This window comes from Petromyzon marinus, chromosome 36 (assembly GCF_048934315.1).
Source record: "Petromyzon marinus isolate PM22_M1 ecotype Great Lakes invasive population chromosome 36, UKy_Petmar_22M1.pri1.0, whole genome shotgun sequence".
NCBI lineage: Eukaryota > Metazoa > Chordata > Hyperoartia > Petromyzontiformes > Petromyzontidae > Petromyzon > Petromyzon marinus.
Window position 1 is genome coordinate 4,363,349 of NC_133702.1, and position 20,099 is coordinate 4,383,447.

The window sequence follows — 20,099 nt, forward strand, 5'->3', positions numbered from 1 at the left end:
TTGAGACTCAACTTAACCAGGGGTCATCTGGATTCAAATTCATGATCTCAGCAGTGCCGACTCCAAACAGCATTAGCCACATAACGCTATTGTGGCCATCTCATGAATCACTTTGAATGGGACTTAAAAATAGCGAGGTTAGACCAAAATATCTCAACCACCTGGATTTTACAACTCGAGGGCTATCCCCGTTTGTTCAGCATCAATAAAACACTGGCACACTTTCTTTTGGACAAATGATCTCCCGTATGTGTGGTCGAGTCCTTGTCTTCAGCCATCCTTGATGCGAGGGTTGGCCGCACCATGGGCAATTCTTCACCACCGTCTTCGACTGTCCTCATCGTGTTCCAACGCAAGCCTCGTCCACGCTTTCATATATATCCACGTCATCCTTGGTCTTCCTTGCGCACGTGAACCGGCTATTCCGCTATTGGGAATATAGCTCCACTTCTGACCGGTTCTATTTGTATTACCTGTGCCAGTGATGACTCCGTGCCACGCCACTCATTTTAAACCAAGCCCACACATTGTCATTATAATTATCCACTTCCAGTCTCCTGCTGAATGTATACCTGGCCAAGCCATCGCCACTCCACACGTGTTAGCAATGCGGCAATTACATTCAACAATTAAGGGAATTTAATGAGTTTTATTTGACGTTTTGAATGCACAGTTCTCTGCGTTTTACTGAAGGCAAAAAACACACATTCCAGCTTTTTTTTTGGTTGTAAATGCATACATACAAAACACGCCGAAATGCATCACGTGTATTACAATACTGAATGCACGCTTGTTGCCTTGGGACGTTGAAATGGGCAGTGGCGAATGCAATTCGCGTAGAAAATAAAAGCACCCAGCAATACTGTAAGACAGCAAAGTTCGTTCCGAAACTGCAAATGTGTTATGGGGAGGGAGGGGGGGGAATTACGTGAGCGTGGGCAGTTTGCAGTTCAGTCAATGCATGTCTGTCATACTGATGAGAGTCCAGGAAAGCCATTATTAACTGATCCTATTACGTGTACGGTGTGACAATCAACCACAATTGAAAAGAATGAAGGCGGGGGGGGGGGTGTTACATAACAAACAATATTTAAAATCAGAGCAGACAAAATTCAAGAGTTAGATGATAAATCAAAGCCACCAGATGTAAAACACAGACACATTATGCCTGGTCAACTGTCCAAGGGGTCTCTCGTATCCTCTTTTGGCCACAGCCAGTGGAGTAAAAAAGAAAACTGTTGGAAGGAGACGCGTAAAGAGTTTCCAAAACGTAATTATCAACAAAAAAATTATAAGTTGCATTTAGACTATGGCATGTATGTAGGCGCATGTTATACGTTGTGTATATTTGGCCTATTTTAATTATCGAACATGACCCAACTCGTGCAAGAGCACAAGGCGTTTAACAGGTCCTGAGTATGGCTTCAGTCTCTGCTGACAATCTTGCTGCTGCTAAGCTTTGCTGTGTTTCCTTCCAACCATTTATTTCCCACCAACATTCTACACAGATTGCATTTTCAGACCGACAACAACACGTGTGTATAAAGATCACACTACAGAAACAAATTAACCTATCGACAGCGAGTTGGCAGTCCATATCGCGATTACAAGTGGGATCTGCGAGTTAAATATGATGGGACGAAGTGGTGAAATCTGTTTTACAAATGCCAGAAAAGTTACGTTAAAATGCTCTACATTGATAAGCCTTTGTCCACAGCCTTGCACATCCTTCTCTTGTTGACCCAGCCCTCAAGCCTTCTCCCCCATCGCCGGCTCCCCGTGACAGCAGCAGATGCCAAGCAATACCAAACACCCGTGTACTTTGCTACAAATGGTGACATGGGTGTGAATGAGGAAATACCGCACGTAAAATGTCCTTTCTGTAGATTTGCAACGTGACAAAAAATCATGAACAAAATAACCAAATTTCCAAATCCTTTATTGTCCATTTAGAAAAACAAAATAAAGGATTAAATACATTGGTGAATGTTAGTGAAGCGTAACGATTATTTACTTTTATTTTGTTTTTCCACGCACACAATGGAGGCAGATACAATGACAGATACAAACGCAATTTAAACATTTGGCCGAATCCCCACTTGCCCAGGTGCAGGACCAGATACGTCCACGTTCTTCCCCCCATCTGCTGCTGCTTCTCCCACCCTAACCCCCCCTTCCCTCCCCCCCCATTCTTAGATCACATCTCCCGCCATCTCCCCCCCCCCCGCCGCCCACCGTCGTATTAGAAGAACATGGCGCCCATGCTGCCCATCTCACTCTGCTCCTTGACGAAAATCTCAAAGTACTGGTAGATGATGGTGACGGCCAGAAGGATCCCGGTGCCCGAGCCGATGGCCCCCAGGAAGTCGGCGAGCACGGAGAGCGCTCCGATACAGAGTCCGCCGAACGCGGCTGCAGTCGGGATGTACCTGTCGCAGAGAATGGACGGCGGGCAACGGATCCGTTAACGTGGCGGCGCTGCGCTTGGCGCGGCGCGATCGTCACAAGACGATGAGACCCACAAAAGAATCGGATGTCACATTGTTTAAAACTATAAAACGGTTAACTCTTTTTACTTTGAAAAGGGGTTCCGGCACACTCGACGAACTATTCAACCATTTATTTATTTTACCGGGCAAGGCCCACTGAGCTATAAAGCTCTTTATCAGAAGCGACCACCATGGACCTGACCTGCGGTGATGGGGCTCGGGTGAGATGTTAACAACCTTGCCTAGTATAAAGGAGGTCGTGGGTTCAATCCCGACCGACCCTTGATGTCGCCTGTATATTTTGCATGTTCTCCCCGTGGTCGAGTGGATTTTTCCCCAGGCCCTCCGATTTCCCCCCCTACATTTAGAAACATGCGTTTAGAGTATTTGGCTGCTATAAATTTGCACATGATAAGCCACTTCTCGTTGAGCTATCGTTTGTGGCCAGGTCGCTTCTGAAAAATAGCTATATAACTCAGTGGGCCTTACCTGGTGAAATACAAAAAAAATAGTTGAATAGTTTGTCGAGTGTGCAACCCACTTTTCAAATTCAAAACATTTCGCGGATCACCACCACATGCCACTAGTTATTTTAAATGTGTACATTTCCTTGGTAATGATGAAGCTATTAATTTTATTTCCTCGCGGACCCTCTGTAGTAGCCTCGCGGACCACCAGGGGTCCACAGTCCACAGGTTGGGAACCGCTGGGCTGGGGTAAAGAAGTAATAGACAGCTTACCTGTGCTATCACAAGAGGGCGCTATGCTGCAGTAACATGAAAGTCATGCAGTCACGAATTAAAAGTATTTTTCTCATTAAATAAGCTTCTTCACTGTTAAACGGGACGCGATGCACATCCCTAGGTATCTTCAAAAACTACCAAACAGCAGCCGTTAATATTCTTGGTTCTTTCGGTAAAGTCATGTAGAAGGGATGTAATAAAAGAATACAAATAAAACAATAAAATTCTCACGACGTTTCGATTGCAACACAAGCAATGATGATGATGATGATTGTGCTTGTGTTGCAATCGAAACGTCGTGAGAATTTCATTGTTTTATTATATTGTTTGATTTGTATTATTTTATTATTTCCTTTCTACGTGACTTTACCGAAAGAACCAAGAATATGAATCCCTGCAGTCACGAAAGCTTTCAATCGAAAGCAGCCGTTAATTTAAGTTTCCTTCTTCCTTCAGCTGCGAATGACAGCACAACGCCTACAAACCCAGTACACTATGGGCCAGAGGACTGGCGAGTTGCGCAGATTTGCGACTCCCAATTGTACGAGAACGAGGTGGCCAGGAGACACGTACAAGTGGATTAAGGGCCCACCTATGCCAAGCTTCGGTTTTTATTTCCAAATATTTGCCCTGTACCCACAAAACACTCCTTGAGGTCGAATTGGCCTGAACGCACCGAGCGGAACCGTCTGAAGGAATCGCGGACTCGGCGAGGCTCTTCTTGGTCAATTACTACAACATAATAAACTACACGACTCTTGAGAACCAAGTCTGGTGTGCATTAAGTAGTTCGGTGTGTAGCTACTCATCTCGGTTCCGCAAAATAATGGACAGAGCTTCAGCTGCATGAGACGATGGTCGATAAAGACGACCAAGGAGGCTGACAAACTAGACTTGCTACGCAGCAGCACAGCACCACCCGCAGGACATAAGAGACGATCCTCCTTACCTGTTCAGCTCATGCACCATGGACTGCTCACGATGGCCTCTCATCACCATCTGCTGCTCTTTCAGCTGCTTGGCAACCTGCACACGCAAGGGGGAGAAAGCAAGGTACGGTGCATCGGTTAACTCTGCCTAGTGAACTGAACCTCGTATCACTGGGTTCACAGTGCAGTGTGTAAAACGCTGCTCGCAACACCACAATTTTGCAACAATTTTTTTGTTAGCATTCTGGTTTGTTTAAAAATAACATCGTATTCATAGGGCTGTGCTTCAGCAGATGTGGCCAACATTGAGGCGGCATCGCGAAAGAGGATTCTGTAATCGATGGAGAATGTAAAACGTTAACGCAGCTGTGAAAAAGGTTGCTGAAGCTGCAGTTTTCCTGAAGCTGCAGTTGCCTAAATTAAACCAAGTCGATCCTTTAGTCAGAAGGTACACTTTTTCCAGTTAACTATGTATGTCACTGTTCATGCTCGCGATTTCATTTTCCGTTATGTGGAGTCACAATTGAATTCGGAAAGAAATTATTATTTATGTTATTGTCTTTCGTACTCCTATCTCATTTTATTTGTAAGTCAGCTCGGGAACATTGCCATATGCAAGACTACAATAGCCTTCCTTTGTAGTCCATGTCATTAGTACTTTTATTAACGCTGCAACTTTTTTCCCAACCATTAACCCAAAGGAAAGAAACGTGCCTAATATCTGTACGAATGAAAAACAACCCATCATTACTATTATTAACGCTCATACTGCTTGTGAAAGAAATCCAGACAACTCTCGAGAGCATGCGCCTACGACTCTCTGACCCTTCCGGATCGAGTCAGAACGCGCCGAAAGCTAAAGGGGCGCGCGCGGATGTAAAAACCGTCCGCGCGTAACGTACGTCCTTGGCGGACGATCCCGACACGTCGATCCACGTCTTGGAGAAGAAGGCGCAGGAGCCGAGCATGAAGATGATGTAGATGACCGTGTGAACGGGGTCGTCTAGCACGCTGCCAAGCGACTCCGGCGGGGACAGGTAGTAGCAGAGGCCTCCCACGGGGTACGAGCGTGCGGGCCCACCGCCGCCGACGTCCTACGCAGCGGCGCACGCATGGCCGCGCGTCGACGGAACATTCAGTTCGTTAGGAATGAATAGGTGAATGAAATAAATTACTCGTTCAGAAATCGGTTCCGTGACGACACTGCACACCGCGTTACAGAGCCACGACATGGGAGGTTGTCCAGCTTCCTCCTACATGCAGGACTGAAAGGAAAAAATATCATAGGAGTCTACAAAACGGCCAGGGCCTGAAATGTCGCCTATTATATATTGTAAAGGCGGTGTTATTCAAGAACGTGTTGAATTTATTTTTTGTGAATTATGCTTGTGCACCACTGGTAATGCGGCATCGAATAATAAAATTTCCTCCATAAATAGGGAATTAAGAAGTGGACTGTGAAGAAGTTCAAGCCATCGACTCGCATCACCGATAGTGGCAACCTGCACTATCGGTGATGTGCAGGGGGTACAAATTGACTGAATCTGGCTAACCATAGACGCCATCACGTGGCATTCCAAACTCAACTAGCAATTATAAACGTAGCCGATTGGATTTAAAATACGATACGAAAGAAAGAATTAATAAACAGAGGTTTATTTATCCACATAAATATATAAAATAGCTATATATTACCATCAATCCATCACAACCACACACGTATTTTGTACACATTGGTTGTAAGAGAGGCAGGTATGAGAAGACAAAGGTAGCATTGACCCAGGCTGTCACAACAGACCATACAGAACTGCTGCCAATGACGTCGGTGGATTTGTATTGAAACGTTTTAAACCTTTACCAACTTTATTTTTCAAAATAAAAAAAATGACCACCTGCATCACAAAAAAAATTGCCTTGTAAAGAGAAAAATGGATGAGCTAATCTTCTGGGCAAAGGACAATTTTCAGAGCAGAGAGAGGAGGAGAACATTTACCATGTAGAGTGAATGTAGGCAACATTCACATCGACAGCCAGTCAATCGGAGAACAGGCAGTATTTTTTAACTGTACAGAAAGTTTTATTAATGTTTAAAAAAACTGCCAATAACGCTACTGGAATGATGGCACTGGCAATGTCGTGCCAGTCCATGGGGGTTATTTGACCACACTTCACCAGACTGGTCACAGTACGGGTTGATGAAGTGGGGGGAGCCGGGACCGGATCAGATATGTCACGCCACCGATATTAGCCATGGCATGAATTTGAACTCATGTCACTGGCACATAATGCAGTTATATTAGGAAAAAATATTAAATGCACTTTCAGCGTGCGTGCAAACGCATTTTACAAAAATGACACAACAAACCTCCCTAGCCTTGGCAAACGAGAGGCTCGTATCTTCTCCGACTATTCCCACAGGTTTATTCACACAAACGGGTAATAACTTTGCCTGAAGCAAAACGGGGCACGTGCGTAAAAAAACCAACAAGCGTGGCCACGGCAAAGGCCTCGGGGCAAAACTCACAGCCCAGGTGCCGAGGAGGTTGACGAGGAAGTTGCCGCTGAAGCGCACGGAGAGCATCTGCGAGATGACGTAGAGGTTGGAGACGAGGGCTGACTGCAGGATGATGGGGATGTTGGAGGTGTAGAAGAGCTTGATGGGGTAGGTGCTTTGCTGGCCACGGTAGCGCGCGGACTTGATGGGCAGGTCCACGCGGAATCCCTGAGTGGCGAACAGCAAAGATGGCGGTGGTTCGTAAACGTCGGCGTTTTTTTTTCCCACCACCCGTCGAGCATCACAGTCATCATCAATACGTGCAGGATCGTTATCAACAATAAGTTGTGAATCGGCATCATCACCACATCTAACAATCGTCATTTTGACCCTTTCCGAGGCAACTGCAAATTGCAGGGTGCGTTCCCGTTCACCGCTGAATCTTGGAAGTGCACGGTGACATGAGAGGCATAGCGCCGTTGTTTTTAAAGACATTGTACTCACCGCAGAGAACTGTAGCGACACGACCGTACTCTCTATGATAGCTGGCACCAAACTGTGCCACACGCCCTCCCCCGCATGGCCTTGCGGGAGCCTCGGTACCGACAAAGTACGTGTACGTCAATCGGAACAGGACCGAAAGAAAAACTGATGACGTACGTCAACGGAAGGAGAAAGGGTTAACTGGCCTACGATCACCACCCAGAGCAACTTAATGGGTGAGCTCAATAAAAAAACCTACACTTAAGCCACTGGCAAAGGAAACAAGACATACAAAGACAAATGGGAAAGGGGGCTTTACCTGGAAGTATATGACAATAGCAAAGACGAAGACGGTGGCGATGAGGTTGTGCAGGTTGGGCAGATTCTGCCGGTAGAAGGCCTCTCTGAGCGCGCGAACCTTGTCCTGCCGTGTGGCCAGCAGGTGGAAGAGCGCGATGAACGCACCCTCAAACTCCGTGCCTGTGTTCGTAAGACGGAACACGTGGGAACCATGCCAGACAGAGCGTTACATCTCTGTCTCTTTACCTGCCTTCCATCAGTCATGGCATGGCAGCTGACAGGAAGGTTGAATGAAGTTATTTTCCCTGCCTGTGGCGATCACCTCCTGTAGACTTACGTTTTAATCTTTCAAGGCCATCTTTACTGTCAATCCACCTCTACTAGTTCCTCCTGCATGCTTTGTTGTCCAATGTTTTTACATGCGAAAATCAGACACCGATTCTTTCTATCTTTTGCACCAAAGTCTCCACTGAAGCGGCAACTGTATGGTTGACCATACAAAGTGCTTTACCATTCGACTTCACAGCACCGACCTATTGGTGGAGTATCCACATGCATATGGCACGACTGATAACCCACAAGACAACTGATAATTTCTCACAAAGCGGTAATTATTTTATTAACCGTGGAGGTAGGAAAGGCCGAGTTGTCCTCCAACCGGATTTTAACTTACAACCTTCCAATGTTGAGCCACACGTTCTAACCACTGCACTATCTGGCCAGTTGTAAACATTCAGGTTGTCCATGCATTTGTTCTCAATTATTTCCAGTCGCTGTAACGTAGTTAATGTTGAGTCAGCATCGAGACATCAATTAAATACACAGAATAGCAAAGAACAGTTTGAGAGAACCTGTATATTTAATATATGGTGTGAACGTTGGACTATAAAAACCAGAGGAGGAGCAGCTGTTGTATACTGCAGAGATGAAGATGACAAGATGAATCTCAGTTATGCCAAGACTGGATTGAAGAGAAGGAATACAGCAAGCATGGAATCTTGAGACGAGAAGAAAGTTAACTGAAGGCTAGCCATGTTGTAAGGAGCAAGAAAATCCACATTGGCAGAAGAAATAGTTAACAAGGAAGCACCAAGGGCAGGCCTAGAAAGAGGTCATTATTGGTAAACCGGGAAATGAAGGACTGCAGAGTGGACGTGGAGATGATGGCCCAGGACAAGAACGAGTCAAAAGGAGCAGGACAGCAGACTCCACGCGAGTGGGGAAAATGCCAGGAAGAATAGTTGCTTGGTGGGTAAACGTCACCAAGTGTGTGTGTGTGCCCAGCGTGCCCACACACCTCGGCCCGTGTTGACCGTGGTGGGGCTGAAGGCCTTCCACACGATCGTCTCGCAGATGTTGGTGGCGATGAAGAGGGAGATTCCAGAGCCCAAGCCGTAGCCTTTTTGGAGCAGCTCATCCAGCAACAGCACGATGAGACCCGCCACGAACAACTGCCAGCATCACAAGCAAATTCAACACGAACAAGCAATGTAAATCACTCAAACAAATTCAAATTGTTGTAATATACTATGTGTGTATGTATTTGTTGAACTTCTTTCGCACCGTACGTAGCCAACCGTGCTCATCGGAGGTGTGGATAAATGGAAGACCTTTGACCAAAATCACCTGAAATATGCCCGACCTCGTCAGACCTCAGAAGCTAAGCAGGTTTGAGCCTGGATCACACTGGTGGGTGACGAGCATGCACGGAACTGTCGGCAGAGGGCAGTGAAGCCAAATCTATTGTTGTACTGTATTATGATGCAACGTGTGTGTGCTCCCCGCCTTCATTAACATGCGCTATCCGGCACGGTGAAGTACAGTCGCGTTCGTAGAATGGGCCTAATCCAGTAGTGGATTGATTTTTAAAAAGGGCTGTACGTGTACATACCTGGATGATGATGAGGAGGCAGATGCCAGCCCCCATCTCTGAAGGCTCCCCGTACATGCCCGTCATGACGTACACGATGGCCTGCCCGATGGTGATGATCATTCCAAATACTGCGACACAAGATGCCACGATGGCAATTAACACGCGTGTACTAACCAGATAGAGCAGCCAACAGGTATGACTCAAACATTCTACCCGTGACGCAGGACAATGACAAACATGGACTCATCAGTCAGACCAACAATTACTGTGCCGAGTATAACCAAATGTAGTACATTAAAAAAACAGACCAAACAACAACCAAGTGTGACTCAAATTAATTTGACTTGGCAGTATGTAAGGTACGTAGCCAACTGTGCTAATCGGAGGTGCGGGGTAAGGACAACACAAACTAAACACAAAAAGCAGTTTTTAAATAAATTACTTTTCAATCTAGATTCAAAAGCGAGTAGCTCCAGTGGCTTCCCTAATATCGAAAGGTAGAGCGTTCCAGACGGCCACAGAAGCCCATCTGAAAAGCGCGAGTAGAGCTCAACCAGGGGCTCCACACATTGTGATTACAACTCCTCCCACCCGACACGATTGCGCGAGGCCCCCGCTAGATTGACCCTTGGGGGCTTGTCAGTGTCACTTGTCCAGCGTACGTTTCTGGGCGCCGTTGAAGAGCGCGCGGTCCTTGGGCGTGTCCCCGACCTCAATGATCTTGGCGCCAGCCAACAGCTGCATGATGAGCCCCGAAGTGACGATGGGCGAGATGCCCAGCTCCATCAGGGTTCCTGCAGGTGACCGCACAGTACACAATGCCCTTCATTGCACAGAATACATAGATTTGTGAGCGCATGAAATGTCATGATTCCGGGTCAGTCGAGTTGCATCATATGGTTTGTACCAACTCTTTGTATTGTCTGACCTTTGGTTTTGTAAGAACAAAAAAAAATTAACACATGCCTCTCGAGATTGTACTCACGCCTAAGATGGCGTTGCGTGGCATAATTAGTCGTACACACAGAGACGTGCAAATTAACTAATTTTCACCTCCAATTACACAGAAGTCTAATCAGCTCCCTTTCAATTTTCAATTCACACAAACAAACGTTCTTCTTTACTGCTGCCTACAGCTGGGATCTGCTTCGGGGTGATGTTTGCATGAATGACACAGGAGAAGTTTGCAAACTACTACTGTCATCATTATTCTCTGGACTTGTGCTGATGTCCGGAGGTTGAGAATTTACTGTCACCCCACCTGGTTCATGGTGTGTTTCACCTCTGTACTTTGTTTATCTGTGCATCATCTCACAAAACATTTTTGCTGTAAATTGAATATGTAATGCTCAACATTTTGGGCTACGGCTTACATGAATGACGCGACATCAAATAAAATTGACCTCACTCTGCACGTGCATCCTCACCACCACTACTTGCCTCGCATCTGTGTGTAGGTTCAGCTGCACTTGCTGTGTTTTTGCGATGGCATTTAGCATTTTGTGCTGACGCCTCATTTTTGTTACGCACATGTGTGAGGCAAGGTATATTTGAACCTGCTGGCCAGGTTAGGTGAGGTAGCAAGGCGAAGGCGGTATAGCAAATGGTTTCTGAATCCGCTTTTTGGGTACTTAAAAGATTCCCTCCCATTGTGTAAACAACCATAAAGAATTGGCAACAAAACCCCAAGTGGGGGACCCATCCTGAAAGCACGTCGTGAGACTCAACGAGCGTCACAGATTAAGGAACATTAAACTGGTAAGCAGAGAATGTGGAAGAATGCCAAGTATCCGATAGACACTTCCGCTTGAGCAACGTCAGCGGATATGCCTCATTTGCCTACGTTTCAAAACCCATCAGGTCTTTACTCGCCCGCACTGGGCAAGATGCCAGCCAGAGAACAAATCGCACTTGGGCAGGTGAAATTAATACACACACATACACGAGACATATGTACGCACTCGCTAGCATATGTTTCCGAGAATTTGGTATACTTGAGCGTTTGGATATATTTTGCAATTAATGTGTGTTTGTGCGTGTACAAAACACTGCAAGGGCGGTGGAGAAGTGGTGAACGCACTGCGCTCCAAACCCAATCCGCCAAGTCCGAGTCACAGACAATATTAAAAGCAACGTACATAGACCGAAGCAGTCCTGAGCCTCCCTTATATCTACTCAGCCTTAAAAGCTTAACCCTGGTGCGCATTGTGTAAACATCAGTACTCTGAGGACAAAGGTGATGGGGTCCAGAGTTGGGTGGCCTCACCAAAAGCTCTCAAGCGGTTCCGGCTTTAATAGGTGGTCGTAACGAGCACTTGCCCCCAACAGTTTGGTAAGAGGCTACACGGGACATCTTTGTCAGTCTGAAACATGTGATAGTAGTGCTTCAGCATAAACTGCATGTAACATTATTTCATCCACACCCTTAAAATGTCTATCACTGACCGATACGGATCCCCTCTGCAGTCTAGGCCAAGTCATTACAATTCCACCTCTGACTTAAGTCACAGTTTCTTTGTAAAAAACAGAAACGCGAGTGCGATCCTTGTGCACTGTTATTCCATAATTGTGACAAGGGCAAAGCCTAAAAAACAAATAAGAACAGCAGGTACTGAAGGTACATTTATTTGGGTCCAAGGTGCAGATTTACCTTCTTGTAGGAAGCAGTATTAATTAGGCACTGGTCTTGGTTGCAATGCCGACAGTGTTATAAAGCACGTATAAAAGTGTAGGTAGCAAAACAAGTATGCTGTATTGTAACCTACAGTTCCTGTTTTCAAAGAGCTGCTTATAGATTAGGTTTAAGGCATTGGGAGAATTCACAAATAGGTATTCTTTCACGATTGCCTAATTTAAAATGGAAGTCAAACGCCGAGCGAGTTTTCTTACAATGTGGTCTCTCCTACAATGTGATCGTAGCAATATTTTGCTAAGCGACAATGCTCTTGAGTTATGTGCTTTAGAAACAAAATTGTCTTTTTATCACTTAGCCTGTATATGATTAACCTAGCTTAGGCACACGATGCCGCATACAGTGAGGGAAAAAAGTATTTGATCCCCTGCTGATTTTGTACGTTTGCCCACTGACAAAGAAATGATCAGTCTATAATTTTAATGGTAGGTTTATTTGAACAGTGAGAGACAGAACAACAACAAAATCCAGAAAAATGCATGTCAAAAATATTATAAATTGATATGCATTTTAATGAGGGAAATAAGTATTTGACCCCTCTGCAAAACATGACTTAGTACTTGGTGGAAAAACCTTCATTGGCAATCACAGAGGTCAGACGTTTCTTGTAGTTGGCCACCAGGTTTGCACACATCTCAGGAGGGATTTTGTCCCACTCCTCTTTGCCGATCTTCTCCAAGTCATTAAGGTTTCGAGGCTGACGTTTGGCAACTCGAACCTTCAGCTCCCTCCACATATTTTCTATGGGATTAAGGTCTGGACACTGGCTAGGCCACTCCAGGACCTTAATGTGCTTCTTCTTGAGCCACTCCTGTGTTGCCTTGGCCGTGTGTTTTGAGTCATTGTCATGCTGGAATACCCATCCACGACCCATTTTCAATGCCCTGGCTGAGGGAAGGAGGTTCTCACTCAAGATTTGACGGTACATGGCCCGGTCCATCGTCCCTTTGATGCGGTGAAGTTGTCCTGTCCCCTTAGCAGAAAAACACCCCCAAAGCATAATGTTTCTACCTCCATGTTTGACGGTGGGGACAGTGTTCTTGGGGTCATAGGCAGCATTCCTCCTCCTTCAAACACGGCGAGTTTAGTTGATGCCAAAGAGCTCCATTTTGGTCTCATCTGACCACAACACTTTTACCCAGTTGCCCTCTGAATCATTCAGATGTTCATTGGCAAACTTCAGATGGGCATGTATGTGCTTTCTTGAGCAGGGGGACCTTGCGGGTGCTGCAGGATTTCAGTCCTTCACGGCGTAGTGTGTTACCAATTGTTTTCTTGGTGACTATGGTCTCAGCTGGCTTGAGATCATTGACAAGATCCTCCCGTGTAGTTCTGGGCTGATTCCTCACCGTTCTCATGATCACTGAAACTCCACGAGGTGAGATCTTGCATGGAGCCCCAGGTCGAGGGACATTGACAGTTATTTTGTTTTTCTTCCATTTGCGAACAATCGCACCAACTGTTGTCACCTTCTCACCAAGCTGCTTGGCAATGGTCTTGTAGCCCATTCCAGCCTTGTGTAGGTCTACAATCTTGTCCCTGACATCCTTGGAGAGCTCTTTGGTCTTGGCCATGGTGGAGAGTTTGGAATCTGATTGATTGAATGCTTCTGTGGACAGGTGTCTTTTATACAGGTAACAAGCTGAGGTTAGGATCACTCCCTTTAAGAGTGTGCTCCTAATCTCAGCTCGTTACCTGTATAAAAGACACCTGGGAGCCAGAAATCTTTCTGATTGAGAGGGGGTCAAATACTTATTTCCCTCATTAAAATGCAAATAAATTTATAACATTTTTGACATGCGTTTTTCTGGATTTTTTTGTTGTTATTCTGTCTCTCACTGTTCAAATAAACCTACCATTAAAATTATAGACTTATCATTTCTTTGTCAGTGGGCAAACGTGCAAAATCAGCAGGGGATCAAATACTTTTTTCCCTCACTGTATTTTACTATACTGCTTCATCATACTGCACACGTGGCTTTGACGAGCCCATTTCCCATTCGTGTGTAGTCACTAGCTTGCCATTTGTGTGCCTCTGGAATCTGCACATTTTATTTCCAGATGTAAGAGTGGCTTGGAACCGTCATCATGAACCCATGCCAGAAAATATTCCGATTGTTGCCGAATTTGCCGGTGGTCTCTCTTTTGCTGCCTCCATTTCATGGGACATCCTTTGTCTTTGTATTTATGCATTTCAAGTCTAATAGGTCTGCATTTCACTAACTATTTTACTTTTATGCAATCAAGGTCAAAATGGTTTCCAACGAGCATGGGGGAGCACTGATTTCATATTTACACCCCCCCCCCCCGAGCCATGATTGTAATATCCACAGGACAATCACAATAGCTCATTAGTTATTAGTTTGAGGTCACATTACCTCTGTTGGATGCCAAGATTACTCTCATCCAGTAGAAGGGATCTGCAGAGTCTGATGACATGATCCCAAACAGAGGAATCTGCAAATGAACGAAGCACATTAAGATCATTGTCATCATTCATTCTCAATAAACTTGAAAGCATTTCTAACATTGTGCCACTGCTATCAGTAATTAAGCGGAGCACAATAGATACAAAAAGCAAGAGCAAACCGCACTATGAACACGGCGACCCGAGTTAAATTAGCGGCCACGGTTATCATGAATGGCGAATGACATCTCAACCAGTTTAATTCCACCCTTCCACTGCAAAGATAAGCAGTACAGTTTGGTCAACCCCCCCCCCCCCAAAACAACCGAACGTGGAATGGGGAAGCTTTCTTTCGGCAGTGATTGACAAATGGATGCACTTAATAACACGTGATTAAAAGCGTGTGCTTTGATTAACAAACTTTGTGAGAACAGGGCAACCCCCATACAAGACTTCTGTTCACTCACCTGGCAGCACACCAAGAAGATGAAGAGGGTGATTGCTGTCCATAGCACCTTTTCCCTAAACTGGATCTGTGGGTGTACATCGCACAAAAGGTTGGCACTACACCAGATCGCAGGGACTTGGACACAGAGGCCATAAACTTAAACGCCATACAAACACTACCATTTTGCAATCTACAAAGCACAATGCTGTGCAGTTTCCACTATGCCGAAGCTGCCAACAGATGCTTATGTGCAAAGGCATTCCCACAGCAATCATAAGCTCTGACAATGTCAATATTTTTCTAACATACTGCCCAACTGCTGCAAGTCGCTTTTTTTTATCCACCAAGTATCCAGCTCTGCGATTTTACCAGTAACATGATTTTTCTAAAAAGTGAGCAAACTGCTGAGTAAAATCCTCGTCAGAATGGCCATGAATAATCAAGACTGTCAAGAGCCTCCACACAAATCACTTTACACACCGAGCATAGGACCAACTTATCTATATTATTGTTCAACTACACAAACATATAGTATTATTCTGATAGCATGTATTCTTTTTTTTAAGCCCAGAACTCTAGTTGGTATTCTTTATGCATTCTCCCCTCTGCCATTTAACAAAATAACACAAAAGTTCCAATGAAAATTATATTAAGACATGAAACAGAGAAATGCCATCAAGCAAGTCTAAGCTGCCAGGCAAGAAGTGGATTTTCATACGGCACAGACAATCAGGTTCTCTCAAGACAATGGCACACCGCCATCATGTTGGTATTGTTTTTTGGATCACTCACCTTTCGTTCTGGTTTTTGGACCTCCGGGAGAACCGCACAAAACGGCTTGATCACTTCGAGGAATTTCACTGCAGGAAAACACGAACCACGGGCTTTGAATCATAAAATATGGATGGCCATTCATAAAAGATGTAATTGCATAACCGTGCCGCTATAGGCATGGATCAGCTGCTCATACATGTCCTGTTAGAGAGTGCCTATTCAAGATTGTACAGTACATGACAGGGTAGTCGGTCCAACAATCGCATGCCTGCCTGCGGCTTCCCAGTGTTAATATTGACCACGAAGTCCAGGATATTTGTATAAGGCTCCAATAACTAAAAGGCTTTGGGCAAATTCGGACACCCATGACCACTTGCGACATGCATGGCCATGCACTGCAAATATAATCAAGTGATAAGGCTGTAATATGATGTTAAATTGTTTAAGTTATTTTATAATCTGTTTTTTAAAATGTAATTCTGCAGTTTAACTGACCGTTATTATAACTGACCACAAGCAAAGAGACAGACTCCACATTCATTCCATCCTCTTACTCCAAACTTTAATGGGTTAACTACAATAGTATTCATAACGAATTAACAATAGTAATATTAACTTTCCATGAGTTGTAACAATGACAAAATATTTCATCGCCCCTGCATCTAAAAATAGACCCAATTACCACGTTTATTCGCAAAATCTCAATTACAACTTTACCAATGACATAACCACTGGTAATAATAACTAACAATAATATTAACAATCAATTAACCACATCAATTATAACTAAACCTCTATTTACATGAACCACTGCATAAGCCACACAATTATTTCAAGAGGTCACTCACTTGTTCAATGTATACAATTAATATACTAACATTAATCAGTGCAGCAAAACCCATTGTGATAATGCAATATGCTCCCACGTATCTACCGTACTCACTGCGTTCACCAATCTGTAACCGGCCAGTTCGGTAAAGCAGGGTCAAGTAAACCCAAGACCCTCTAGGCCAAGAGCAGTGTTCTTCACTAATTTTCGGGGGGGCACTTTCGCTGACAAGCCATCGTCAGTGTAAGGGTCGCCACACCGCCTGTAAGGCGTGTTTTCACACGAGTTGTATTGTCAGGGGCCACACGAAAGGCTACCAGGGGCCACCAGGGGGCCGCCAACGGACCACAGGGCCTTGCAGTGACGAACACAGTGGACTGACAAAAAACGTACCGTGCATGTACTAACATTAATACATTATCAATGGCCACTATTAACCATGTGCCCTTAAAAGAGCATCTCGTGCAATCTCAGGCATTGTTACCAATTAAGATAAAGATCACTCGTCACTGGTAATCCGCGCCCCCTACAGATCAGATCCAGCCTCCACATTCATTCAAACAGCCTTACTTCTATTAGCTCTCAATTACAATGGTAACAATTAACTATGACGATCATGATACATTCACTATAATACAATGACCGACTAAAGGCCTATGACAATTCTATCATTGCCCATTATGATTCCCTATGGACCGACGCCGCATCCATTCCAACATCCTCTCACTCTCTCAATTATAAAACGAATCAACTATCACCATCAAGTTGATGATAATAATAGTCACTTGCTTATTAATTAAGATTAATAATTCATGATACATCTACTTCCATAATTGTAATGGGAAATACATTAGCTTTAAAACGATGACAAAACCACTATTAACATGAAACTTGAAAGATCTAGGCTACATATGCATTCAAACAGACGGTCTTGTCTATTCAAACCTTTCTTTCAATAAATATACTGAAACATTACTAAAATAATCATTCACGTACCGTAAAATAAACCTTTAACGATTCTATTAAAACCACCAATTAACACGAACCCTTATGGCTGCGGGTCCCAAATTCAAACGTCTCGTTCTCCTTACATATTCAGATAATGTATTCTGCAATAATACATTGCATGGTACCACCATTGTTGAAATCTCTACTAACAAGGAACCTAATGGAACCAAGGCCCCACAATCAGCCTCTCGTTGACCCTAGCCATGATCGCACTAACAATGACCCACGTTAATAATACGTAAACTACAGTAGAACAATTAACTACTGTATAATGTGCATGCCCATAGAACAATATTCACCATAACATGCCTAAAACAATTATAATCACTAATTATCAAGGACCCTTACGGACTCTGGCCGCAAATCCATTTAACCTGTCATTTAACATGTCAGTCTCAATTATAATGCCGTACTAACAATTAACTATAATCATACGTTAACAATATTTAATGTTTCGATTTAAAGCTTTCGTGACTGCAGGGATTCATATTCTTGGTTATTTCGGTAAAGTCACGTAGAAGTGAAATAATAAAATAATAAAAAATGACTGCCGAAAGAACCAAGAACATTTAATGTATTACAATTATAATCAATATTAACAGGAAACCTTAAGGTGCCTAGGCCATACATTCAATCAGCCTCTCAAGCACGCTCTTCTCTCAATAATTCCAACAATTAACTATGTTAATGGTAATTATACGAATATTAACACATCAGGTTATAACCATAAGGACTCTTCTGGATCCAGCCTTCATATATTCATTCGAACATCATCTTCATTACCCTCACAATTATCACGCGACTTCAATGCATTACCAATCAACTTTAAGTCAGAATACATTAATAGCATAAATCATACATTACCAATTACTGAACAGTAACATTTATAATTATGACATTAACACGATCTCGTTCACCCTCTCAATTACAACGCTACAAACAATTACAAATCGCACGCCGCTCGCGACGACGGCATTAAACCCCATTATATTTGCCTGCGAGCAATTATAAATTAAAATTAAAGAGCGCACCAATAAACCACAAGGGATGACCCTTATGGTGGAAGCTAGGCCTCACTGTCCCTTCAAAGTCTTCCTTTCATCCCCTTACGTATCACACCCATAATACTCGTTCAACTATGAACACATTGTATACACATATTACACATCCGCGGATAAGTGTATAACGATTACAATAACGCGTAATAATGATGATTAATGAACGGGGCGAAGACGCGAGTCGGGAGAGGTTTGAGGGAGTTGGTGGGGGTTTACTCACTGCCCATGTCGGTCGGTCGATCGCCCTCAGGGGGCTCTTGGTCAACCTTCTCGAAGCGAACGCGGCGGCGGTGGTGGTGGGGGACGTGATCGGGCTAGCTCGACGGTGGCTTGCGAGGGAGAGACCGGGAGAAGAGGAGCCGCCGACGCCGCCGCCTGAACCCGGGGATGGAATCCGTGGCCAACACACAAAAAAGAAGGAGCTACGTCAGCGATGCCGACACTCAAATTCCCCACTATCGATCGGGCACCGCGTGCGCCCCCGATTGGTCGAATCGAGTCACGTGATGGCGAGCGTCGAATAGGCAGCGAAGGAAGGAGGAGGGTGGGGTGGGGGGGAATTACCCGAGCCCTCGACCAATGAGAGGCGGCGACGCGCAACCCTCGCGGCCTATCCGCGCTACCAAATGCAGAGGCGCCGTCCGCGCAACGTTGCGCGCTTGTGGCACGTCACCACAGCCGACGGCGGACGCGCGATCGATTTTTTTTTCACTTCGAAGCGCGGCGTCAGACGTTTCGCGACGACAGAACCACTTTTTGTGGAGGCGTCGGTAATTTTTTTTAAATTAGAGCCGCTATTAAGTTGTCGCGCCCATCCAGCCAACCAATCGGCGTCGTTCTTTAAAGCGCGGACGCACGGCCTGGTTTTTTTTTAAAGACACCGCCTCCGATTGGCCGATTGGCGTGCCACGTGGCCGCCGCGTGTACACGTGGCTCATAGCGGCACGTGTCTGCTTGGTCCGCGTGGAAGCTCCTAGTGGCGATTTGCCACCGCTACGCCGTGGTCTATCCACTGCTGGATGAAGACCCCCCCCACACACATCCCTGTTGATATCCTCGCAGCAAAGCGCCCGTCTCCACGGTTAAATTATTTGGACGTCTGTGGAAAAAATTGCGTTGTAGCCCATCGGATTCCTCTGGTGTAGATGAGTTGGATGCTGCGTTGACAGCGGTGCACCAATAAAACCCGACAGTCGTTAATGATCGCCTTAGGGTAATATAATGGGCTACGATTCGCGTAATGACCATCATTGCAGAACACATGTGCTGTCCATTGCCTGTGAGTGATATCACTCCTTTGGCTGTCATTCCATCACCAGCCTTCATACCTGTCAACCCTTTATCGGTGCTTACCTCATTACACACCAATTCAGACCTTATTGGTCACCCCATGCCCTTATACATCTCATCCTGCAAAGTCCCATCACAAGGGAGAAACGCAAACAAATAGACAAAAAAATTACGACTTTTGCAGGTCTCTTGAGTTATCACAGCAGGTTTAACTATTGCCAACTCGTAACAGAGTTGTCCCTCCCATTCGAAGCCTGTAGGTGTCACCCTTGCATCGCTGAT

At 44.9% G+C, this 20,099-nt stretch overlaps 1 protein-coding gene across 1 annotated transcript; it reads right to left on the reverse strand.

The window, feature by feature from the left end:
• Positions 1 to 1,922: 1,922 nt before the first annotated feature.
• Positions 1,923 to 18,966, reverse strand: SEC61A1 (SEC61 translocon subunit alpha 1). Its single transcript, XM_032966674.2, has 12 exons — positions 18,748 to 18,966; positions 15,651 to 15,718; positions 14,878 to 14,943; positions 14,382 to 14,460; positions 9,974 to 10,105; positions 9,330 to 9,439; positions 8,736 to 8,889; positions 7,458 to 7,618; positions 6,686 to 6,883; positions 5,064 to 5,255; positions 4,182 to 4,258; positions 1,923 to 2,429 (listed from the first exon to the last, which is right to left on the reverse strand). Exons 1-12 carry the CDS (start codon positions 18,752 to 18,754, stop codon positions 2,243 to 2,245), a joined length of 1,431 nt encoding a protein of 476 aa, XP_032822565.1. The 5' UTR covers positions 18,755 to 18,966; the 3' UTR covers positions 1,923 to 2,242.
• Between the last annotated feature and the right edge of the window lie 1,133 nt (positions 18,967 to 20,099).